At 31.6% G+C, this 27,090-nt stretch overlaps 2 protein-coding genes across 6 annotated transcripts; one reads left to right on the top strand and one right to left on the bottom strand.

Moving 5' to 3' along the window:
* Positions 1–769: 769 nt before the first annotated feature.
* On the bottom strand, positions 770–13,870 carry Chc (Clathrin heavy chain). Its single transcript, XM_076401002.1, has 28 exons — positions 13,596–13,870; positions 11,517–11,724; positions 11,257–11,455; positions 10,648–10,783; positions 10,465–10,593; positions 10,155–10,407; positions 9,901–10,097; positions 9,707–9,846; positions 9,352–9,649; positions 9,079–9,295; positions 8,820–9,022; positions 8,556–8,766; positions 8,318–8,495; positions 8,099–8,266; positions 7,913–8,047; positions 7,596–7,848; positions 6,711–6,855; positions 6,445–6,648; positions 6,188–6,389; positions 5,914–6,127; positions 5,671–5,857; positions 5,479–5,618; positions 5,165–5,424; positions 4,977–5,109; positions 4,793–4,917; positions 4,580–4,736; positions 4,294–4,522; positions 770–2,092 (listed from the first exon to the last, which is right to left on the bottom strand). Exons 1-28 carry the CDS (start codon positions 13,641–13,643, stop codon positions 1,998–2,000), a joined length of 5,064 nt encoding a protein of 1,687 aa, XP_076257117.1. The 5' UTR covers positions 13,644–13,870; the 3' UTR covers positions 770–1,997.
* A 145-nt stretch (positions 13,871–14,015) lies between these two features.
* LOC143194309 (coiled-coil domain-containing protein 42 homolog) lies at positions 14,016–26,308 on the top strand. 5 transcript variants are annotated; one of them, XM_076401004.1, is made up of 6 exons: positions 14,016–14,268; positions 14,320–14,521; positions 14,583–14,821; positions 17,889–17,976; positions 19,257–19,415; positions 19,471–19,742. In XM_076401004.1, the coding sequence occupies exons 1-6, from the start codon at positions 14,150–14,152 to the stop codon at positions 19,678–19,680; spliced, it is 1,017 nt and encodes a 338-aa protein (XP_076257119.1). In that variant the 5' UTR covers positions 14,016–14,149; the 3' UTR covers positions 19,681–19,742. The 5 variants fall into 5 exon arrangements, with proteins under 5 accessions (XP_076257119.1, XP_076257122.1, XP_076257120.1 ...); XM_076401005.1 differs by lacking the exons at positions 19,257–19,415; positions 19,471–19,742 and adding exons at positions 25,821–25,985; positions 26,058–26,308 and having other exon boundaries at positions 14,025–14,268; XM_076401003.1 differs by lacking the exons at positions 14,016–14,268; positions 14,320–14,521; positions 14,583–14,821; ... (1 more) ...; positions 19,257–19,415; positions 19,471–19,742 and adding exons at positions 22,489–22,804; positions 22,867–23,071; positions 24,797–24,970; ... (1 more) ...; positions 25,821–25,985; positions 26,058–26,308.
* Positions 26,309–27,090: the final 782 nt, after the last annotated feature.

Below are 27,090 nucleotides of genomic sequence, written 5' to 3'. Positions count from 1 at the left end.
ATACATTTTTTAAATTTTTTAATCAAAATAATCTAATACAAAAATTATTTTAGTTTTAATTTTAAATCAAAAGTAATATTACTTTATTCATGCATTTCTAATTGATTGAAATTACCATTCGGATGTAAATAATCCCATAAAGATTTAAAAAGAAATTGGCAAAAACAAGTGGATACACTTATATATACATTTCTCTGTTGTATTGCAAATATGTATTGTATGCTGTACTGAAGTCACCTTTTACAGCCAGACGACAAAAACCAACAGGTTTTTATGTATGATGCTCACTGCATTTTGTCAAAAATCAAACTTTAAACGCTCTCTTATTTGACTGAATAAATACAAATAAAGCTTATTTTTCTTTTAATCAGCAACGATATAAGAATAAAATAACAATTCGCTCCTGTTCATCGTTCCATGACAAATGAATTGTCGTATATGACATGACATTTTAAACGGCAAACACATAGACTATGACGGCAACTAAAATTTTAATGGCTCAGTGTGTACACACAAGGTTCTTTTTTTATAAGTGACTGACTTAATCAAATCTGATCCTTGCGGATGACGTCATTCACTAAAATTAAATTTTATATTTTGAAAAACAGTTACTTAATTTTATTAGTCAATATTATTAATTAAATAGAATTCGTCAAATGTGTCCCTACCTCTACTCCATTACCAGGAAGCTATGTTCTACCCTCAAAATTGTATCAAGACAAATACAATTTATATTTGAAATACATAGAAAGGCAAATAAAATAAACACATTATCTTCTCAATATAGTTTTATTTAGCTCATTAAATATAGGAAAATAACTGCAATAATTACTGTAAATATTCAAATTATAACATAAACAAAACGGCCGACATCTTAAAAAAACCGTTAGTTAAACCTACCGTCGATGAGTGCAAAATACACGGAGATGAAGTTATTAAAAAAGAACTAAAAATAAGGACATGTCATATACATATAACTAGATAATATAAGAAATAATCCATAAAAAGGAATGATGATATAAAACAAGTTACGCTAGGTAATCTGAAAGCAAGAAACGAAATATTATATACATTTACTCAGATAAACTTCCCCCAGCCCACAAAACGGACACCTTCCTTCGGGAGGGACGAAAGTTCATCGAGAGTTATTCCCTAATCCCATTTTTGTTTAGCACATAAATATATACAACTTCTTTTAAAGCGGTTATATTCTGAATTTACCTATACATATGTGAATCTCTTTCAGGCAAGTCCTTGAAACAATAATAAAAAAACGAATTTGCCTTGGAAGGCACTTTAAAAGAATTTGGGATCTATCGGGGTATCAAAGCAATTCAGTCAGTATCATGTAAATTCAACTCGGTTTAGAAATTACCTAAAAAATATTCACTATTGTAAAATCACCACTTTTTTTACCAACTAATAGTACGTAAATTTGTTTTAAACAGAACAGAATAATCTCTCTCTGTGCATGAATACAATATTTATAAATTACAGTTTCGAAAAACAGATATAGTGTGAAATAACATTAACATTAATATTTATACATCTTCAGGTAAATCTCGATTAGTTATGTATAGAACCGTTTCAAAATAACATTTATCACCTATTTTTATGTATAGAAAAAAATTTTCAGAGCTGTAGTTTTACGAATTTTTACAAACCTAATCTTGTACAGACGATAAATTCGACGATGAAACAACAATTAAATACGCACTGCTAATGTTTTTAATTCAAAAAGCGCCTACTTAGAAACTACTTCAATGTTCCGGTTGATCAACAACGTACTGTCCGACAACGCGACCAATTCCAAAGAAACCATTTCAATAATCTAAGCCGTTTCAAGACAATCTCTACCTTTAGAATTCGTAGCTACTAATCGACATCTACCTTCACGCTAACAGAAACTATGACGCAGCAAAACAGTGCCTACGTTGTTAACGGGCTCAAAAAAATTTGCTATGACGTTGTGGTGCCGCAAAGGCGGGGGCAGGTCCCTACATGGAACCAGGGTAGCCGCCCTGATAGGGCATCTGAGGGGCATAGGGCGGTTGTTGATAGGCTTGTTGTGGTACATATTGTGGTGGAATACCTATAAATAAGTTTGACATTAGCAAATGAAGTCGGGCTTTCATTCGTGAAGATAATCAGTCTATTCATATTTCATCACAGCCATATTATAATATTTTTTTAATCAGATCACTTACGTATACAACAAAGGAATCATAAGTATTTTAATCAGAAAGAATAGTGAAAAACAGTACATTTTACAAAATTACTTTTAAATATTACTATTTTTTCAAATAGAAATAATTCTTAATGCAAATTTTAAAGTTTAAATAGTTGCTCATGATATAAGTCGTCATATAGCATAAGAAATAAAAAAAGCACAAAGAAAAATAATGAAAAAATTACAGATTGGTCAATTTTTCAGCTTTCATCAGCGCCCGATTGGAAGAAGTATTCAATTACCTGAAATCAAGTAGGCAAAAAAAAAGAAAATAGCTTGAAGAATAATAGAAATGTTACAATTTACGAAATATATACGTCAAATATTGTCTCGAAGATACAAGAATTTAAAAATAACTAATCAATTGATCAATTACTTTAAAAGTACAAACATATTTGTAGTACTTTAATACATTTGAAGTACAAAAATAACAGACCACATAAAAAATTCCATATATGGATTGAATAGGCTAGGATGACTATTATAAAAGTTATTTCTACAAAAAAAGGTATTTGGAAGAAAAATTGACGTTTGACGTCTGAATTGACATAATAGTTTTGATCGCACCGAACCGTTTGTATAGGTACCAATCTAATTTATACATTATTTTAATGGTTTTGTGTTATAATTCGACATTCTACCGAGTATTGATGGTTCAAGTTAATATGTGAAGGGTTTAGTCGTACAACTGTGCATGAAGTCAGTATATACAATATTTGTACAAGATTCAAATGCGAACGTTTTAGCGTCAGAAGAAAATGGGCTTCTAAGTGAAGTCACTGAAAATTTAGTGTTGTTCACTAGTGAATGACCATATATTCACAAAATAAAAAGAAACATATTAATTAAATTCAAGCCTTCAACAAGTGTCAACCAAATTCCATCATGTTTAGATTACAAAAAGCCAATATCAAATATCTGTTTTTTGTACATCAAATAGTTCGATAAACTATACTTCACCAGGTTAAGGGTAACTGAAATATTTTACTGAACAATGGGATTTTATCAAGCTTCTATAGCCTGATATGTGTGTGTTATGGCAAACAGAAGTTTCAAACATTTTGAATGTAGAGGTGATGTGTGAACCCAAATGTCTGAAGTCAAGTAAAAGAAACTAAGCAGAGATCTAGTTCAAGAATTCATAGGAGAACACTTAATATGTTGAAGCATGTCTAATACAATCTGGGCGTTTTATATACTCAATTATTGCAAGGTAATTTGATACAATACCAGATACACTTTCTTGATTTAAGAGCTGCAAAAAGTTTTAAAAAATCAAACATCCATCATCAAATGTAAATGATTTAACCTTTTTTGCCTTGTAGGTAGGTAGCCCTGTGAAATATATTTGCATTTGTATCTTCCAATACCACCATAAAATTTTTCAGCAGGTTTGCTATTGATACAATTTTGATTGTTTTAGCTAATAGAGGGCAGTTGATTTCAATGATACCATCCCTAGTCAGTAATACTACTCACAATTTCTAACTGGCGATTGTGTTATAATAATAGGACACTCTAGAGTTACTACTTGCACTTATTAATTTTCTTGTCAATTGTTATATTGAAAGTAATTTTACTTAATGTTCTTCAATATTCTGCCACATTTCAAGGTTAATGTGTCTGGAATACTCACTCACTTAAATTCTACAAAAGTTCTAGTATTCCCTTTAAAATTATTTCAGTTAGAAAATCGACGAATCCCAGAATCGATTCTGGGCAGATTTAGGTCATTTGCCTTGATAAATCCCCGTTCAATTTTTTTCGTTTGTCTTTTCTTTCCGCTGGTGGCACAAAACCAATTTTTTAACCGTGAAGTAGTTCAAACGTTGAAATGTGGAAATGATGGTCAGGAAACGCTAAATGACGAATTTTGAAATGTGTTTTTAATAATATTTCTGTAGCATATTATTATTTTGAATCGATATTTTCATGATTCTTTATTACAGTTATCTAGCCTATTAAACTCTTACTATTACCGTGAATATATGAAATGTGAATAGACCGAGAGATAATGCATAGATCAGTAATTTCTTTACTAAAAACAATAAAAAAATTGTTACCCATGCCAGGTCCTGCTGTAAGCATGAGTTGGGGTTCGGGAATCATCATAGGCTGTTTGGCGTCTTGTTCTGCCGCTTCGGTTTGACGTTGAGCATCGGATTGTTCCAACTTCTCGACTTTTGTAGTCAGTTCCCGCGTGACTTGGATTAAATATGGCATGGCGAAGTCCATGATTTGATGGCGCCAGGCCAGTTCCATTATAACGTCCGGACGAAGTAAGTCGTAACACTGCAAAAAGAATTATGAGTAACATTCTAGGTGTCGATCATCCTCATCATCACATACCTGAAATAGGCAAGCGGCGAAGCAATCATATGCTTTCCTCTCCAAGAACCAGGCTAGTAATTCTTCTGCCAGTTCCTGATTCCTACTTTCAGCAGTGTACTCCATGGCATCTCTGAAGAGCCTGTCCTTTTTGCATAGTTCAACGCTCTGTTTCCATCTATAAATAAAATGTTTGTAATAAATGTGAACTACTAAACAAAATGCAAAAACTACCTGTTGTTGCCTTTGTACAAATACGCTGCAATTCGTCTAAACTCTGTAAGCTCATGTTTCTCTAATTTCTGTGCTAAACCAATATTGTCAAAGTTATCGAAGGCATCAATTGATGTCCTTAGGCCCTAAAATCAACCAAACATTAGATATTTCAGTTAAAAAAGAAAACAAGTTTATAATTTACTTGGAAGTCTTCTTCCTCAATTAACAATGAATTCAATGCTTCATTGATAGCTTTATTGTTGAGATTTTGAACTGAACGGAGGTACGATTTAACGAGTTCCAAATGGTTGGTTTTTGTAAAGAACGACACAGCTCTAAAACATAAAACTGCGTCAGTCCATATCATAGAAAAAAACGATAAGAATTTACCTGGTATGATCCATTCGAGGCGCTAATACGAGCAATAAGTCATTTAACAACATAGGCTTATAGTCTAAATAAAACTGAATAGCTTTGTAATAGAGTTCTATATTGGCGACTTTGGTGATAATGTCTTTAAAGTGACCTTCCCTCCACGCTTCTGTAGGATGAGCCATCATGGCCAACACAGCATTATCATATTCTTCATATTTGTCATACAAAAAGACTAATTCTGCCCAAAGATGGGCCTGTTCAGCCGCTCTTAATACCTGTAAAATTATATTAGTACTAGAAGCACAGAAAATGTATTTTTGTAAACTTACTTTTGGAATATTAACTCTAGACCAGAATAGTTCCAAATGCTCCCTCATTTTTGCTGGTTTGTATTTGGAATATAGAATGGCCAATTCACTGAACATGCCCATGTGGGCTCTTTCAATACTCAAAGCAGCTTCCAAAAGACCTAATCAAAACACATTATACAAAATGCCAACGTTAAATATGCGTCATTTTACCAATAAGATCTTCAAAATGTCCTCTGTCTTGATAATAATCAATGAGATCTTGTAACTCATCAGCATGTACTACTATATGTAAGCCACACATCTGAGCCAAACGGAACTCCTGAGCATCTACACAAGCAAAGCACACTTCCTTCCATGTTCTGGTACTATTTGCTTTGCGAGCACTATCAACAGCACCCTAAAAATACAATTTTTGTTTATACTGTTTCATCAATATATTTCTTTCGGTCTTACTTGAAATTCCTTTAAGTGTACTAAAGTAATAGCCAATTTTGCAAAATTGGATACATTATTGTATAGTAGTTTGGCAGCATCATACATGCCATCATCAAAACATCTATCTCCAATTTTCTGAATGTCAGCATGATTTGGCCCAGAAATAAACTCTTCTAAATCGGCCAATCTTCCAGTTTTAGCATAAGAGTAGATAAGTTCTGATTCAATGTAACTACAAGAAACACAATTAATCATAAATATATCATAATATTTTTACTGTTATAAAACCAACCTTTCTCTGGCCTTCTTTCTAGCCATCTGGAGATACCTAACCAAATCCTCCCAACTATCATTTTTAGAAGCAGTCTCAACAACAGCCATGTATGCAGATGGATCATCAGCTTTAATGTATGAGTCAATAGCTTCTTTAACAAGGCCTTGATTTAACTGAGCCTTAGCCAGCTGACTCCAAACGGCGGGTTCATTGCAGCGTTCTAAAAATTACAATAAATTATAAACACAGATTTGTTTTGTAAATGATATATTTACCAGCAAATTCGTAAGCCCTATCTAAATTATTGACTTGTTCAATGAGGACCTGGATAGCAGAGGTATTGACATCAAATTTCTTAAAAATAGCAAAAGCTTCTTCATACAAGTGGTTGTTGATTGCAATGTTTGCGATGTCTGGAGCATCATAATTATCTAGACGGTTAATATAGTCCATTACACGGGTAGCATCAGCCTTGATAGCTAGAATTATTAAGAATTATTGTCAGTTGTTTTTTAACACTCAACTTTCTATAGACTTTTACCTGTAAGAATAAGTAAATTCTGTAAATTTCTATGATCAGAAAACACGGAACTATCCAAAACAATCTTTTCCAGAAGTTCAATAAGTTCATTAGGCAAATCGGCCGTCATAAAAGCTTTAACGGTGACTGAAATATCTTCTGGATCCTGAAATCAGTATATTTTGTTATAAGTATCTATCAGTATATGAAGATGCAATCAATTGGACCAAATGTAATCTCAATTTCGAGTTGATTTCTCAAATTATAAATCAATAAATGGATGTGATCTTGAGAAATTTGGATTTCAATTTAACTAATCCTTGATTGTGACATTTATAGATCTAGAGTTTGAAATGATGATAACAATAGACAATGAAAATGTCCAGTTCATAAAAAGAGTATATTATGAAAAGCAATAAAGAGTATAAACAAATTATTATATGACAGTCCTGAACAATAAAATCATCTCCCACAACAAGCCACAATTTCTGATAACACTAGTTAAAATCAAAGACGATATTTTCTTCAATCATTGCATATTAAAGTTTATGAGCCCCTACTGCAAAAGCTAAAACGATTCTTTAAAAAGAATTCAGAGAGCCTATAATATGTAAACCCATTTATTGTGTGGGGACATAGCAAGTGAAACAAGATGAAGCTTGTCAGGAAGCACCACCATCTCATAGAGGTAGATTTTTTAAGAGTTTTTTTGTTCAGTTGTTATAAATGATTATAAAAAATAAACATTTTTTAATTCAATGTGTGTTACTTAATCACATAACATGCTGAAGTTTTCATTGCATTTTAGTTTTCGGAATAAAACAATATTAAAAGAAAAGTGGCATCACATCTCAACTCATTTCTTATTCCTTAGTTGCAGGTTATATATTTATCAATAAATCTTACCTGAGTTTCACTAAGAGCTGTTTGTACGACCTGATCAATCAATTGTCGTCTGTAAGGGTTACTTTCCTGGAGAACTTCAGCCCACAATTCCGGATCACGTCTATGAACTAGATAACGAGCTTCTGACTTGAACAACGAATTCTCGTTACAAACAGCAATGAGTTCTCGGTCGCATTGACCTCGTTCGTAAGCAACACAGGCCAGATGAGGATCACGTTTTTCGCAATAGCGACCAACAACGCGAGAATCATACCTATGTTATGAAAATCACCATTAGCCTACAATGATCTTTCAAAAAAATTAAAATCGACGTTTACCATTGGTTTTCCTTCAAGAATCTTTCAGCATTGTTGTTGGAATCAATATATATCTTGGCTAAGGCGTTATGGGTTGCGGGTTCAACAGATGATTCATGAACTCTACTTTCAAGCCATGGTAATAAAAGTTTTAATCTATAAAAAGAAGGCAATTAAAAAAAACTAGTAACAATAATTTATAATTACCTATTTCTCTTTTCAACTTCCTCCACTAATTCATCTGTAGAAAACTGGCCTCTGACAACCAGAATCAAGTTCTTAATGATGTCCTCCGAGCAGTCTACATCCAACAATCCTCCGACAACCACTGGTAATCGACTTGGGTTAACTTTCTGTACATAAATTTCAATGTACCTAGAAATTATCTTTTAATCAAACAATCCATTTTGTACAATGGTGACATACTTTTGTAAAGAATTCCGATATAAATAGAGTACTAAGTCGTGTACAAAATCGAATCGATCGCAAACGATAATCAATGGAAGTTGATCGGTCAATTTGGCTTCCTTCAAGAAATTCTTAACTCTTTCGGGATTGTAACAGTTTGATTCCCGGCAAATCCTTTCGACTTCTTTAATCTGGCCTGTACATATATAAAAAATTGTTAAAGTTCACTATAAAACGAGTATATAAAGAAACTGACCTGTCTTGCAAGCAGCTTGTATGTATTTGAAATGTACTTCCTGATCTTGAGAGAAATTTACAATGGAACCTAAAAAGTAGAAAAGTCCCTCGTAGCTCTTGAAATTCTCAAACAGGTCAATCAAAGCTTTGGTTGTAAGTTGTTCATGATACTTGGTAGCGATTTGGACACAAATTTGCAAATTCTGTCTGATATTTGCCGTCAACATAGCCTGGAATTCATAAAATGTTGAAAACACTGAGAAATTAAGTATTAAATAACTACCTTTAAACACTCCAGACTATCCTCAACGCTTAAAGTACCAAAGAAACTAACAAGCCAATCTGCTGGTAACAGATGGGTATGTACGACAGCTCTCTTGATGTCATATAAGTCAGTGTAGTGTTCTAAAGCCCTCTGCAATAGTCCTGCTTTTTCGCATAGTTGGGCGATGTGGGCTCTGTCATAATGAGTGAACATATTGTTGCCTAGAACACAAATAAACATGTAACAACCTTTAAAAATAATAAAAATAAATCAGTACTTAAAATAGCATCAGCAACTTGTGGCGCAGACATTAAATTCATTTCTAACAAACGGGTTTGTAAATGGCCTTCGGTAGGTCTGTTATTCTTTAAAGCATCCAATAAGAAAGCAGTACACTGTTGAACCATATTCTGTTCCATAAATATATCAACGATTTGGTTAATATCAGCTAATGGTTCTTCGTCAGCTACCAACATGCTGGCAAAAGCTGCACCCTGAAAATCACACGAACTCAAAACATTTGCATACTCTAGTTCACGCCGTAACTCACTTGTTCGGGATTAGTCCTCATAACTTGACGTAACAAAAATATGTAATCGGGGGTATAAGAAACCTTCTTAGCGTAAAGAACGATTTTATGAAATTGGCCAGTTTCAGCGAAGCTCTGAATAACTTTGGCTGGTACATTCGCTCTCAAGTATACAGATAAGGCTAAGGTCGGATCTACTTGTTTTACTAAATCGCCCAATTCTTCAGAGCATTCCAATTTTTCTTCTTTCAGCCATTTTTCCAGAAGCTGTTTGCGCCCTTGTAAAAGTACAGGTTTGCAAAGTTCCAATGATTCATACCTTGAAATTAACGAAAAGTAGTATCATAGCCAAAACAGCAGCAAGGTGCACCACTACCTGTTCAACTGTCCTTGATCTAATAGGATTCCAAAATATTGCAATAGAGGGCTATTTTGTCCAGCTTGTGTTGGTACTTGCTGAAACATCTGAATAGTTGCTGGTGTCCGAAGGATTCCTTTTGGTGCATTGGCCGCTACCTATGAACATACAAACAGATAATCACCTTTAACTAAAACTTAGGGATTAAATACCTTAGCAGCTTCAGTATATTGTCCATTTTGGAAAAGCAACTGGAATTTACTGACAAACAGTTCTTCAGCGCCGGAAAGATTATTACGTGTCGCTAATCTGAGGGCTAGATCAGGGTTATGCAAGGTCTGGTTAACATAACGAATTATATTTTCCTCATCTACAGATACAGAGAGTACTTGACCCCTTCTATTAACACCTGAAATAGATAAGATTCATTAATAATGTATGGAGCTCTCTATATAATTATACACACCGATTATTCCACCAGTACTTTCATGTGGAGCAGTAACGAAAATTGTCTCACTAGAAATCCTGTTCATATATATGCAAACAGCACTTTCAATATCATACATATGAATGTAGCCATATTTAGTTATCAAATAGATTACATCATATTTAGTTGACACCTGCATGGCCACGGGGAAATCATTTTGGGCTTCTGGTGGGAAGAAAACATCCACAGTTTTCTTTGGGAATGGTTGATTTCCCGGTGGACTTTGTCCGACCTGTAAGCAGGTTATTTTTTTAGATTAATTTCGCTAAATATGAAAATATATCCCGACCTCAATAATGTGTAATTTTCCGCCTTGGGTTGTCCTGACGGCGAAACAGAACAGTGTAGATGGTTCTGGATTACCGTCCATCTTAAAGATTGCAAATGAGGCTGCATGGCCTTCGATAGGTTGTGAACACTACAATAAAATTTTAGAACTGTTCTTTTGACATGCTTAAATCAAAGTAAATACCTTTCTTTCTACGGAATAAAGCTGCATTGCGCCTACTACTCGAGATTGTTGGGCGCTAATACCAACTAAGAGAAGCCAGTTTTGTTTTGGATCAGTGCGATAGTTAATGATTTGACAACCATTTAATGAAGAATGTCTAAAATATAATCACATTATGATATTAGGTGCATGAAACAAAAAATGTTACAATGAATAATGTTTAAAACATTTTTCAGGTAGAGAAGAGTATGTTTATTTGACCAAATTTACTTTAAGAAAAATTGTTGACAGTGGAAAACATTTTGATATTAAGTGCATGAAAATTAATTCACTTTTCTTAAATTGTATTTTGTTAAAGAATGTGTTACATACATTTGATCAAGTTTACTTTATGAAAAATTTGAATGCAAACAATTACTAAAAAACACATATCGTCGGTGATATAATAAACAACAGCATATTTTATAATGAATTGCAGATAATTATTCAGTCATATGAATCACACAACAGATTTTATTAGCATGCCGTGAGTCAGGTTTGAAACAAATAATTTAATTCATTTAAACGTTAAACATAAATCGATGGAAGAAATCCAGTCGACCAAGGAAAGTTCCTGAAATATGTATGTACCTGTCAAACATTTTTACAGGTGTGGAGTCACCCTCCATAGACCAGTGATACACGCACGATTCGGTGACTAAGGCCAAGGTGTTCGGGCTGATCCACTTCCAAAATATAACGTCTTCGTTCATGGTGTGAGCTTTCATTTTGGATTTCATTTCGATATTGAAAATTTGCAAGGTTTTCTGAGCTTCCACGCCTGCCTTTCCTGAAACAACAAATACACCGTTTGCCTTTCGAAGAATCCGTTTCAGGATGCATTACCGTACCTTTAAGGGCAATAACTTTAGATGCTGGATTCATTATAGCACTTTCTGCGGTTATAGGTCTTCTAATGGGATTTGCTGTGTCTGCCATATCGACAATAACGACTTGAGACGTCTCACCGACTTTTTCTCGAACGCAAATAAACTTGTCACTCTCCATGGTGAGAGTGGCGAAGGATATGTTCGTGACATTGATTCCGATGTTCGTAAGCTGTCAAATATGATACAGTTTTTAATTATGATCAAAAGGTCATGTTACAAACATAATTATTTCTGATTTAATAGAAGCCACATCAGTGGTTAATTAGACTCACATCAGTAGAGAATTAGACCATATACCGCCAAATATTTGACATAAATATATAGTAATATTTTTATTTTGTTTATTTAACCATTTTCTATTGGAAATACAAAATATAATTTTTTTACAGTAACTAAGAAAAATAAAACAAATATATCGTGTGTATATAAATTATAAAATAAATTATATATTTATCTGATGGTGTATATCTATTACCTTTGTTATTTAGCTAAATTTGGCCGATGATACACATGATATGTAAAAATAATCGCAATAAAAACGTTGTTTTAAAATGTAACATTTTCAAAAAATTATTTATTAAAAACGGTTTGATGTGACAACGTAGGTCGGACAAATACAACAGGAACTATAACAAAGAAGTACAATTTAAATACATTTTTACTTTTAATCAGTCATGGATATCTCCGATCGATACCTTTGACCTGACATGTATCTCTATTAGTCACAATTTTTATGATGCTCTAATTTAAAGAATCGATTTGCAAAATTACAACCGAAAAAACATGAAAAATCTCTAAAAAGCAATATACAAATATAGGTAACACCAAAAAATAGGTTAAATATAAACATTATAAGTACCTTCCAGTATCTCACATAAAAATGTATATAAAGAAATTATAAAAGCAATTATTTGTCTCTTTGATAATATACTGATAATGAGCATTATTCTTATGTTAACTACTATTGTCAAAATCAATAATGTATTTTGGCAAATTTCCAATATTATCTCGCAAAAAAAACTAGAAACAGAAGATCAGTAATTTCAAAGAAAGAAATCAAAACCCTAATTAAGTAGATTTCTTGCCCTTGAACAGAATGTTGCAAAGGGTACTTTATATCATAAATATCTATAAAAATAAAGTAGCTTTACATTTGTTAAAAACAGGATCTTTCTCAATGTTTTTTTTTAATTATTTTATTAAAGCATTAGAACACCAACAATAATATATATATATATATATATATATATATATATATATATATATATATATATATATATATATAGATACTGTTGCAAATATAATTTGACCCATATACTTTGTAGTTATTCATCTTTCATTAAAATAAAGATATAGCCGAGAAACATCGTTTTAGAAATATTTATTTTCTTTTATAATTTAAGGCCCTTATAGAAGAATTACTAAAATTAATATGACAAATTTAAATAACATATTACTCTAACATAACCTTTAAAAGCGAATGACTAATCGAATCAAACACTTTGAGGCGTCTGAAAGTCCTGAAAAATTTGGAACAATCATGTTATGCATATTAACAACAATAATCCAGATTGAAAATAGAATCGTTAGGTCGCTAGAAACAACTGACACCATCAGCTGGATAATTATTCCGTATGGTATGTTTAATACCTTATCTAATAGATAAATTTTATCTATTAATATAAAAGTACAATGTAAATGATGGTGACTACAACTGACCCAAATAACACCAAAAAATTTTTGCAAATTTTTAAAAAAAAATAAGATTAGTCCGGACAATACAGTTTTATGGATCTTTTATTTTGCCGAAGAAGAAAACAAGTAGAAAATTCCGCCCCCGCTGTATTCGTGGAAAATTTCGTATGTCAAATGACTACCGGTCAAGCATCCACTAAAATTGATTTTTGAAATTACATTCGACATTTAATGCGTCCAGATAAATTAGCAGACGTCGAATCAAATTAAATTATTATTATACTACCAAAAGTCAATCTGAGACGGTAAATAAAATGTATTCGGGGGGCGTATTTGACATTTTACCTGTAAATGTTCTTGAAATCTTATGGGCAGCAAGGTAGGCTGCGTCATTTTTCCCACTTGTTTTATTCAGTACCACACTAAAATCAATTAAATTTCGACCCGGAATAGGCGGGTTAATAACGACAAGAGTTTTCCCGAACGAATTTCCACTGTTTTGCTTAGGTCGAAGAGTTACTGACGACTTGACAGATTAAAATGCGACACCCAACAAACATGGCCGACCAGTTTACAATGAATGAAAAAGTCGACGTTGGAGCTTGCATTTATCCATATGCGCTCATTTTGCCATATGTCAAAATGAACGAAGAATACTCCTACGTATCTCGCACGAAGTTAGCCTTTCATATAAGGAGACTAAAACGTAAATGACATTTCTCTTTGATTTGTTTTGCTGTCGTTCTCTAGTCAAACGAGGGAAAGTTTGAAATTTGTATGTTACCACAGTGATGGAAATAGTTGTTATTGATAAAACTTCATTGTCATTTATAATGAAATTTTACCAATATTAAATAATATGTTATAGAAGTTAACTTGTATAACTGTATTCAATAAGTATGGATGCTTCAAATAAAACTGCGGTTTTTGATAAAATGTTTTTTCCTAAAAAGCCAAATTACGAATATACGGCCGAATTCTTCCATTCAAAAGCAACCGAAGAGCAACGGAAAATTGGGTACATTCAAATGATAGCAAAAATAACATTATAATAAGTAAATACTTTCAGAACATACAACACAGGAGATAATATAGAACGGAATGTAACTATATCAAATTATTTAGCTAAAAAGCAATTAGAGAAAACCACGAAAAAACTAAACGTGAAACGGAAAGAGTATCAAGAAAAACGAAAATACGTGTTGGACCAATGGGAAGATCTAAAAAAGAAAGAGGAAGGATTAAGACAGAATTTCATTCGTTTTAACCAAGTATTTATAAAAATAATTTTCAAATCTTCAACAATAGAATGATAATTATTCACTCTTATAGTTTGTCAAAGAAAATCAGGAAAAAAAGGAACGAGCTGCCAACAAAATCGTAGAGCAAAATGCCTTGAAAAAAGAAAGACAGAAACGAATGGACGACTTATTAGAGAAATGCGACCAAATAACGAAGGTAAAAGCTCAAATGGACAAGAACATTAACCGATACAGAATTTATGAGAAATTTTTGATGACTGTGGTTGATTACGAACCGTCTGTTCAATCGGTTGGAGATTTATTGAAAAGGTAATTTAATTAAGATAATCACTAAAAGTACGCCTACGTATCTCGGTAAATATTTCGCCTTATTATGTACGAAATGATAAAGTAAAAGCAGAACATGTAATGAAGGTTAAATATTTACGTGTGTTCGCTCCACTAACATTGAAACATGAGTTTAATACACAGACAAATATTTATTTTACAGCAAGCAAAATGTGTTTTAGTTGGCAGATTTCTAGTAGTTTATTTATCTATTTAAAGTAATGGGTTATAGCATATTATTATTATTATTATTATTATTATCATGACGCTTAAGGAACGAAAATATTTTAGAACAACTGCTTATTTTTATACTTTTTGTTTTTTCTGACAGTGAAGAAATGAGTATGTTTGATAAAAAAGTTTAAGTTGTATGCTGCTATTCATAGAAATCTGTCGTCAAAGTGACGCGTTTGGCGTGCAATGCACAAGTCGCAAATTTCATCAGAAAGTAAACAATAAAACTGTTTGCATCACTTGGACGTTTTATTATTAAAGGAACATAATTATCGCTAAAAATATTGAAAATACGAGGAGTGTTTTATTATTTAATATTTTTATATTTGAAACTATTCAAGAAAAAATGAACCAGTGAAAATGAACCAGTCAGCATTTTTCTTAACAGCAACCTAAGTCACTGTCACTTGCATCGATTGTGCATTGTTTGAAAGACTAACGATAACAAATGGCTAACTATGATAACTATGAATAATATAGAACACGTTAATTGAATAAGCTGCATTAAATTAGCTCTCATCAGATAGAGAAGACTCGATGAAGAAAGTGGAATTTTTAAATAAAATGTATTTTTACACCAAGTGAATAGCTCTTGGCCTTATAATTGAATTTGGTGGCGCATCCACCATAATATTTAAAACGTAATATTTTAACTCACATAATATAAAGTATATTCACATAGCGTTGAATGTGGTAATTGGGTAAGTGTGAGTCTAACCACCAATACTTTTAGGTACTATATATTTCGGACTTAAAACCTACTAGGATTGACGAAATTGGTCAAAATGGAGTTAAATCCAATAAAATTTGAAAACTTTATCTTAACGTAGCAGAATTTCATTATTTAAATACGATAGGAGTTAAAATGCGGCTCCTATTTCAATAATTTCTGAGCCACAAGGCACTACTCCAAACTACAGAACTGAAAGTTTTGCTTGTATTTTGTATCTGACCACTTAAACACATTTTTTAATAACTAATAGATACAGATATTTATAACGGAACCCAACGCTAAGCTGCGATTTGGTGCAGCGATCATAAAACCTGGACACTTGGTTGGGAGAAAGTGATATGGCCGGATGAATCGGATGATTTTACCCTCTCATTTTACTCTAGTTAATAAGAGGCAGAATGCTCTTGTCTGATGGGTCTGAACACGTAATCGAATCACTTTATAAAATTCTATGTGTGTTGATACTGGCCGACCCTGTTGTCAAATGTCTACAAAATTCTTAAAAATATTAGTAATAATAATTAGAGGTGATAAATTGGCAAACATAGTAATATGAATCTTGTTCTGGAGAACACCGACATGCGCAGAAGGACTTGAATTTGCAGCGTTGCCAATTGTTGAAAATTATGCTTACATTTGACAAATATAATATAAATAGAATAAATTACTTTGAATTAACAAATTTACCTAATGTTTCCGTATCAATTGAAGTTAAAATTCTTCTATATATAAAACCACAATCATCTATTTATCTTTAAAATTACTGAATAATATATCTTGCACAACACTAAAGAATTCAAAAACAGCATGGAAACCCTTCTCTTAATTCATTTAATAATAGCAAATATGCAATTCGTATCCATATGCGTTAAGCCTGTATGTAGAATATTCACGTATACATTTATTTATATTATTATATTTATATTTATTCTTTTAACACTTTTCATAGTATTTTCCTTCGTTTATTATGATTAAGATAAAATCTTCCTCTGTTAAAATAATAGGTCAATTGAAAAGTCCCCGGCCTACCATAATAAAACAAATTTTTTTGGCAAAATTAGTTTTTTTTTGTTCAACATAATTCCCTTCAAGCGTGATACACTGATTATAAAACTAGGTTTAATCACTGCATTCTCCTTAAGGCATTTATCATATCTACAAAACAGTTACTATTCTTTCTCTCCTGATATATTTCAACCAAGTGCTCATGTATATTCTGAACAATTACACACACATGTGTGTACATAAATTTTTTACACACTACAATAAGATTTCTTCCAGTTACAATATATTAATTATATACTCACCATTACTTATTTCCATTGTCATTACCATGTCTTAGAAATTTTCATTCAGAAAATTGCATTCAGGTGAATAAGTAAGCTGTTAATATCCAATCTATCTAACATTTGTTCACAGTTCCATCAATTGTCAATTTCTTCTTCATTATGTCTTATCGAGTTCATCCAAACCAAAAGTATTATTAACCATTCCTGTTTCCAGCATGAAGAACAATATATTTCCAATGAATTATTAATAAATATTATGACTAATAAAATCTAATCCATTGTTACTCCAACGTATATACCTTTTTCCATCAACTTTGTCATAACACTATTTTTATTATCCTCTTACCATGAGTGACCGCTGGGTATATTCTGAAATATCCCTGTCTCATCAAAATACATAATAAATTGAATTAATAAGTCTTCCTTCATTTTATTATATGCTTTTAAATATTTTATTCTTTTGACAAGCGGCTTTGACAGGTTAGTTCGGTTACAGGTTCGAACCTATCAAACAGCATATCTTTTTAACTAAAATAAAAAGAGAAGGAAAATATTGTTTGATTCTAAAACGAATTTACAAATTGCGGCAGGCAATATATTAAACATCTTGATGACGTATGTACAAAAAAACTTTGGATAGATTACAGACTATATATTTCTACGAATAAATTCGTTGTTTTATATCTATGTTGAAATCTATTAAAGTTAAACAACTAACAGTTTCTTTCTTAAACTCAACATTTCATTGCATTAAAGCTAGTAAAAAACTTATTACTAACAAAGTTGTTAACAGATATGAAGCGCTTATTGGAGCCAGAAAAGAACTAAACGATATCCAACAACGAGACTTAAATAAGCTGGAGAAGGCCAAAACCAATCTGGTAAGTGTTGTATGTACACGGGCTTATGTATAAGACTATCCTAGATAAGTATATTGCATGCATTTATGAATATTCTGCGAAAAATCTAATTGCACATAGGTTTTTACACCGATCCACTTTTAGTACACCCCTGTCCTATAACGAGAACCTTCAAAATTATATAGAGATACAGGTAATATGATCGTGACATCAAGTCCGATACCATAGAGTAATATAGAGTATTAACTTTTAGATGTACGAAATATTTCAGAATTGTTTTGCGTGGTCTCAACAGGAAGGCGCTGAGAATTTCATTGGTTAGTTTAAATTACCCTTACAGGCACCTGCACAAGCAATGAAAATATTTTATTAGGAAAGCATTTCAATGGTCGACGATTTCATACGCATCACGTAACTAATCTCTGACGTCACATTCTACTGACCAATTACACTTCAAATAAAAGCAAAATGTAATTTTTTCAAAACCGTTTATTGATATAAAATTCTATATAGATACAAATATTATACAATATCAAAGAGCTAAAATATAAGTATATAACGAATATATAATGTACAATGAAATATAAATATATAAGTAAAAAATAATTAAATGTGGATATAAAAATGGCTGCAATCTAATTGAAAACATAACATGTCTCGTGGCAAATATAATCAAAATTACCTATAGCTCTTTGTCTAAATTATTATTAAAATTTCTATCTTTTAGTAGTAGTATAAGCACATTTACCTTCAATGTAATTTTGACATCGTACCATTTGGATACATTTTGTGTTTAAACTGTGTATAATATTTTTATGATTTCTTCTGTTGTATAACTGTAAATAATAATATATATGCACACAAATGCTTTTTATAAATAATTGTATACATACCAGGTAAAAGCAACGCTAAGTCACACACACATCCTTAACCTAGCTAATTTAAGTTGTTTCTTCAAACGAAAACTTCGGCTAGTTTTTTATTTCGGTACATACACTGGATAGACAATACTTTTGAGGATAAAAATACATTATAATTAAATAATATTGATTATATTTAAGACACAAAAATGCTGATTGTATTTTATATCAGACACACAAAAAAGGCGTCGTAAACAAACTGAAACAAACAAACAATCGTAGGACAATTCAAATGAACCAATCAAAAAAGTGGTCTCAGAGCCAGCATTGAACGGACCACTCAAAACATTTCCTCGCTTTCGCCTATTTAAGTAAAAACTCTATATATACTCTATGGGCCGATACCCACATTATCAGAAATCATTAAAGCCATTATTTTAGAACAACACTATCAATGTTTATCTCCATAAAATAGAGACAATCAAGAACAAAGTACAGGCTCTGCAAGAGAGGTACGAAAAGGCGATAATTAATTGCCAGAACTGGGAAAAACTGCACAAACATATTAAGACCGAAACAACCGAGACACTTCTCGATATCGTAATATTGTAACGCCTTCATCGACTATCGTCAGAGTGCTAGTTTTATCTTTTAGGTAGCCATAAAGGAGAGTTGTAGACGGATATATTTAGAGATATGCAAGAGAAAGAAGATAACACCGCTGTACGTCGACGAGATTGAAAAACAATTGATGGTAATCAAACAGGCAATCGGGGAATACGAAATCATCAACTCGAGGGTAAAGGAGGCGCATGAGAAAGAACTGAGAGCGTCCATTGAAGCTACAGCATCAAATACGGAATAAGGGATAAAAATTAGGTGATATAACATATTATATTATCGTAGTAAATACATGAATTAACCGGTTTTAATGACTTTTTTGTAATCCCAAAAGGTATTGCGATGTTAATAATCATTACACACACACACACATACACACACATGGACAAATAGTCCAGGTGGTGCATGGTCGTAAATTTACGTTTGTGATTGTTTAATATTTGTGAGTGTCCTAGACAAGAGTGTAAAATCCGACAAGGAAAATGATCCCAGTCACGCCGGTAACCAGGCTGGGAGGACCGGATGTCTTCTGGGATGATTTCTAAAGTTCGGTGGGCTTAATGCCGAGGGCCGTGGTTCGAACCCCACGTTAAACTGTAGATCCAGTCCAGATTAACCCTTATTTGGTAAAAGGAGACTTTAAAATATATTTTTAAAAAAACTGTTCTAAAAATGGGGGGGGGAGCTCAATCCAATTCAGTAGCCCGTTTCTTAAAATTAGTTCTAGTTTTCGAAATATTCGACAAATTCTTTATTTTACTATTTTTGATTGCACTGTGTGACAATTTTTTTTGTTCTATAATATTAAATAAGACGGCTTTTTATCAAATTGTATTTTGCTGTACCCATAAACTTAAACGGATTTTTTGTAACACGTACTGTTTTAAAGTTATGATAAATTAAACTGCTTTAAATAAATTATAGTATGAGAATCATACTTGTTTATATATGTTATTAATTTTATAAAAAAATAGTAATTTATATTTACAAATAGACAATGAATCAAAATAGTCCAGGTTTAAGTGGTCATTAGAAAGGATGAGCCATATATTCTGAAAGAAAATGAGGAAATATTAACTTTCTATTAATTATTAACTAATATTTTAGCATTCCATCTTTCTTAATAACGCTTTTCTTTCTCTTTTTTATATTCTGATGAAAGCGTGCACCTTGTTCGTCTTACATCACCATCCCAAGATTAGGGGGGGAAATACAAATGGTAATACATCTGCACCCCACCTTTTGAAAGTTTTGTAAGAAGTCATTCACTAAAAAGTCGACATTCTCAGCTTTGAAATTCATGAATTACTTTTTTTATAGATAACCAAGCCGCTAACCCTTTCGCGGTAAGATTTTCATCGAATTCATTGTAAGTGTTCTTATTTGTGGGCCAACAAAAATGCCTTCGTTTAATTTAGCATCACTTAATTTAAATAAAACAGTTTCAGCAAGGCCGAAATAATCAGATTTTCTTGTGGAATAAGGGGCTCATATTTAACGTTTGATGTCCACAAAGTAAGTTCTTTTTGGCCACTATGAAGTTAGTGGTAGGGGTGCAGAAAAAATATCGATATCTTTTTCAGAAAATATTTTTCAGAACAAATTAAATATCATTTTTAATAGACCTTTAAAATCGGTATTTAATTTTAAATATTTGAAAACCAGTAACTGTTTGTAAACTGAGTATTTTATACTGATTGGGATCTATTTCACGCATTAGGGTCTGAGAGTAATCGCTCATCATGCCAAAATCCTTTGTATCGCTTTTCTATTTTCGTTATATCTTCGTGTTCTCGCGTCGCCCAACTTTTATGGTAAAAAACAAGATGTGAATACAGAAAGTGTATTTTGAAAGGCGATAGAAATCAATGTTATCATTTTGCAACAAATTGTCGATTGCGGTCATTTTTGGTTACCGAGAAAGTTGTAAAGAAAACTTTAAAACTGCTGCTTCATCAGACGTTAAACGTTTTGTAAACTTTGCGGCAGCCATTCGTTTTTGAATATCAGTTCAGAAAAATAAAGCAAAATTCCTACATCTTCCATCTCAGCCACCATATTTTCCCGATGTTGCTCCGTCTAACTACCGTTTATTCCAATCAACAGAACGTGGTCTGTCGAGGCATAAGTTCACTTATACTTGAGTGCTTTAAAGACAATATGTTTAATTACCTAAAGAGAGATGTATTTCTTTACTGGCGGATATATGGGAAAAACGATGGACAATATTTTCATATTTATTCAATTTAATTAAAAATTTTTTTTAGAAAAAAAAGGTACTACCTTTATACCTTAAAGGTACTAGTTAATTGAAACATCTAATAAAAATTATCTCACTAATTAAAAAAATAATAAAAATAAAAAAAAATCTAGGATATCTAAAAACAAACAGGTGTTATTGTAATATTTTCCTAATTCTCTCTCTCTCTCTTCCTTACAATTGTCGTCGATTGATTTAAGTTGCAGATTTATGCCATGGGCATGTAGATTTGCGATTATTTATAGATAAGAGTGTAACATCTGACGGAAAGTGTTTCTTTTAACACACCTCTACAGGTGTATTAAGAGGATAGCGGTTGAGTTTGATGTTGAAGCAATAACTTAACTCACCAAAAAAATTATGAGTTATGGCTAAAATGCGAGCTACTGTAGCTATAACCTTTTAAATTTTGTAACAAATCAGCCGTGAATGTTTTGTTTGTTAACATAACCTCTTAAAAACAAAAGTTTCCAAACAACTTTAACGAAAAAAATACGAACAAAGAAAATATAACTAGATTTAAAAAATGCTGCTAAACTAACGGGAATAATCGTAACTGTATTTCAAGCGCGGTATGAGTAAAATTGCCTAAGGTTTTTATTATTTTTTTAATTCCAGGAATTATTTACAAATTTATACGATTGTTACTATAACCAATTATTCATAAATTCAATTCAGATCTGTATTAAAATATATTAATTATGCATTTATTAAACAATAAAATCATCGTTTTTTCGTTTTGAACCGCGTATATACTTACAGGTAGCTTGTCAAATATTAATACATGTGTCATTAAAATTTAAATGTCAATTATAACGATTTATTTATCTCGTCTTTTTGGTACGGTTGAATAATACTACATATAAAAGCGTTTATGTGATGTAATAAAATTACCGTTTGTAATTTGGGGGGTTATTATAAAACAAGCGAAGATGGACCAAATTCTTGACTTGGAAACTGCCCCGGTACCTATACGGTATTCAGTTAAAGATCAGTTATTAGTGGATCGATACACCGACCAAGAGGAAAAATACATTTTTAATACCAAATTTCCACAGAAACATGTCGGTGATAAATCGGCTGCTCAACATTTGTTCGCCTTAACTGAGTAAGTGTCGCTATATAAACACCGATTACTTTACCATTAGTATTTGTATAATTATAAATAAGAAAATGCCCGAAAGAAAATTTTCCGTTGGAAATGAATGTCACGATGAACTTGGCTTTCTGGCAAATGCAGCTGTACAAAAACGAAGAAATACTGCAACACGCTCGATTGAAAATGGCGCGACAACGTAGAAGCATAAAGCGACAATGGCAAGCATTAGAAAAAGATGAAATCACGTTACGACAGCAATTTAATGACTATGATAAGGTAATTTTTCTATGGGTAATGATTAAGTTTTAGGTAACCTCTCAAGTTACAAGAGTCTAGATCTGGAGAATGCCGGCATTTGAATTTGCTACGTTGCCAGTTGTTGAAAATTATACGTATATTTGAGGAATATAATATAAATAGAATAAATTATCTTGAATTCACAAGTTTACCTAATGGAACCTAATATTTCTGTTGATACCCAAACTTTTGGTATATTTTTCATCCTCTATAATGGCAAAAAAGTAATACGAAGAACCTTTTATAAAGATCTTTAATTTTAAAATAATTTTAAAAAGAAAAAAGGGGAAATAAAACAATATGTAATTAGTTATCAATATCTAAACACTACAATAACAACCCAAAGTTGTAGTTCTTATAAATTATTCATATACTTTAAGAGTATAATACATATTCTGGAATTCACAAATTAACCTAAAATCTCACTTGAAACTCAAGTACAAATTTAACCAAGTTTACTGTCTATTGTTTTAAATGTATTTATAATGTCTAATTTGTTTAACCTTATATAAACATAATTAGTTTTAAAAGGAAAAAATAGAAAATAAAACATGTGAGGTAACAAATAACAAACGCGAGAATCCATTTATCTTTAAAATTACTCAATAATATATCACAAGAAAGAAACCCTTCTCTCAATTCATTCAATAAAAGCAAGAAAAACAATTCAAACTGATATTCTTTAACTCTCTGTGTAGAACACACGTATACATTCATGGATATATTCTTTTAACATTTCATATGGTCCTTCATTTGTTATAATCAGCATAAAACCTTTATTTAGAGTAGTGTAGACACTCAAAACCCATGCTTCAACACACGTAGCGTCATTAATATGTTTTGTGAGTGTGTATTACAATTTTTAAAATTTTCAAATTGCCACTGCTTAAATTAGTTCGTGTTTCATCTCCCACTCTTTTATGCACTCTTATAAATTTATGATACAACATACAAACCCCCAACCTTCAAATCTTCAAGCGAACCAAACTTCAATATTTCTTGTTCAATTTCAATGCTGTGGATTGACTGAGTGACCAACGAAGTGTGATTCTGATTATATAAACTCACATAAAGGACATCGAGACATATTTATCTATATTGTTACTTTCACAGGGTCCACTATGCCTAAAATATAAAGAATTCGGTGTAGAATTGAGACCAATTTTCAAAATTAAAATAAAAATTGAATGCATACGTACCCCAAACAGAATGTCCTATGTCTGTTCAAAATTAAAGTGTTATAATAGCTTTTAGACAATATTCACAAATTTATGATTTATTCATTACTCCCTACCATTTATAATCAAAATATGAACAGTACAAAAAAAATTAACTACAAACAATTCTTAATCTTACAAAACAAAGCTTCTACCAGTATCAGGGTCAAATCTCAATTGTAAATGGCAACGTCGCATAATCAGGCGAAAACTACTGAATTTATCGAATATTGGTTGGGATTCTCCAGAAATAGCCACTACTATAATATTTTTAATAACTAGTAATGATACTCCAGCGATTTGAGTGTCAAAATAAAATTAATAATAATAAAAAATCTAGTTAACCATACAAAACAAATGATTATATACTAGGCGCAAGTCATATACGTACACTTTGAAAATACATGAGATAAAATATTCTTATTCTTAGTCATTTTAGTTTAACTCTCGGCAAGAAGACAATTTAACACGAGAAATATGTTTCTAGTTTGTCAAAGAGAACGCAGAAAAAAGAGGTAGGGCGGAAAAAAAGATAGCTGATGACAGAAACGTAATAGCAACCAAAGAAAGTGAAATACAAGATTATAATGATAAAATTGTCCGAATGCAAAAGGCTAAATGCAACATGGAATTGACCATCAAAAGCTATAAGAAATTCCGGGTAAGGAAATATATCTCTACGTATTCTCTTTCATGATTTTAAATAATATTTACGGAGGTAGAATAATTGGTAAATGTTATTCTCATAGGCTTATCTACAAGATGTGGTTAATTGTAGTTTCGAATTCAAATCCGTAGGCGGTTTGTTAAGAAGGTTCCAAGCATTGTGCGATGCAAAGGAATTGTTATCGGGCACCTTAAAGGATAACATGGAAATATTGGAGCATGCCAAATTGGAGATGGTAACAAAATACAATTTTAACACATTCAAAAATACAAGTAATACGATCGTGAATATTCATAAATGCAGAAATTAAACCTAATTAGCAGCGATGCCTATTCAAATAAGCTTATTCTATCTTCATGCTAAACATGTGACGTTGTGGTAAATTCTCGTTAAGTCTATTTTATTTAACAGAATGTTCCAATTGATGTTCTGCTCTTGTCTATGTATTATTGTTTAGCTGTATGTTTTCGGTAATTATCATGTACACATGCCTAAGCCATAGGCAAGTTATCTTTCGTATATGATACACTACTCTATTTCTCTCTCTCCCTTTTTGTGTGCTCTTTATATTTGGAGCGATCCACAACATTTTCAATTCTTACAGTCGACCTGAACCTTTCATTAATTTGAAATCTCACCCACTTTATTCTTTCTTGTTCAACTTATTGGCTATCACAACACTTATTCCTTTTCGGACAAAAGAGATTGTATGTTCGTTGAGTTGAATTTGACATAAATTAAAAGGTTTCTATTTTAATATAATTAATATAAGATGGGATTTTTCATAGAATATATTCTAATTATAAATTTGTTGTTATATCTTAATATACAAAGCTTATTACAGATGAAATTAATTGAAGAAAAGAACTTCATTATAATGGGTTTAAATAATCAAATAGCCAATCTGCAAGCGCGATATGAAAACGCTAATATTAAAGCTTTAGAATCCGAGACTTTGGTAACACAAATTAAAAATAACGCTGTTCGTCAATTATCTGAAATTAACATGGTAAAAGAACTGCTTATTCCTTTATAAGATACTCCGTTATTTATAAAAAAAATTGGGTTCACTTAATTAAAGGTGAAGAATTCAATTTGGAACGTCTACGTTCATATGGCGGCCTCAAAGAAACATCCTATCAAAATTAAGAGGGAGAACGTAGAAGAACAGATGATGTACATTAACAGAACTTTAACTGAACTATCAAAAGTAAACAAGCTGATTAAAAAACGATCAACTAAAATTAAGTAAGGGCGAACCACTATATATGTTTATGATTAATATTTGTATATGTAGTATCTATACAATTATATAGTATGATTTATAAATTACTCATGTTTTATTTTTAATTGTGGATGGTTACTAGTTTTTAGACGTTACTATAAATTGATAGAGCCGTAGAAAATATATTTTTACAAATATTGCATTAATATTATAAATTTATTTATGCGTGTCCATTATGCATTAATATTTAATTCATTTAGCATTGTTTTCAAAAATTCAAACTCTAAGATACTATTAATTTACTTCTTTAATACGATACTAAATAACTGGGAATATGTTATCCGAAATATTATCTGTAGAGTTTGTATCTGAACTGCACTGACCATCTTATTAAAGTCTTGAAACCATTTTGTTATATATTTTATTTGCAGTAACTCTACCTTTTCAACTTCAATTATGGACTCACTGAAGGCCACGACTGATGGCTTCATGAATTTGTCCAGCCTATTGTTAAATAAAAAACTTGGAATTCGAATACTATATTTGGACGTTTGGATTGTTTTGTTTTAATTATATACCATATTATTTTACTACAACTTATTAAATCAACAAGTCACTGGGTTCAAAATAAATTATTTGTCATGAGGAATAGAGTCGTTAGCTAAATTTTTTCTATAGGAATTTAGTCTATTAATGCCAACGTAATGAAACAGAACAACCCTCGAATGTCAGCATCACGGTAAGAAAAATCGTTAAGATGTTGATAATTGAGAATACATTTAGGAAAACTGGAACCACGATATATGTCTAAAATACTTATTTTTAAATTAATACAGAGATAATAAAAACAGTAATAAATATTAAAACCATTCGGCATATTCCAGGATGA

This window comes from Rhynchophorus ferrugineus, unplaced genomic scaffold, assembly GCF_030347505.1.
Source record: "Rhynchophorus ferrugineus isolate W39M unplaced genomic scaffold, kcgeb_rfMv2 rfM3, whole genome shotgun sequence".
Taxonomy (NCBI): domain Eukaryota; kingdom Metazoa; phylum Arthropoda; class Insecta; order Coleoptera; family Curculionidae; genus Rhynchophorus; species Rhynchophorus ferrugineus.
Note: the sequence above shows the minus strand (reverse complement) of the source record. Positions and strands in the feature narration are given on the sequence as shown.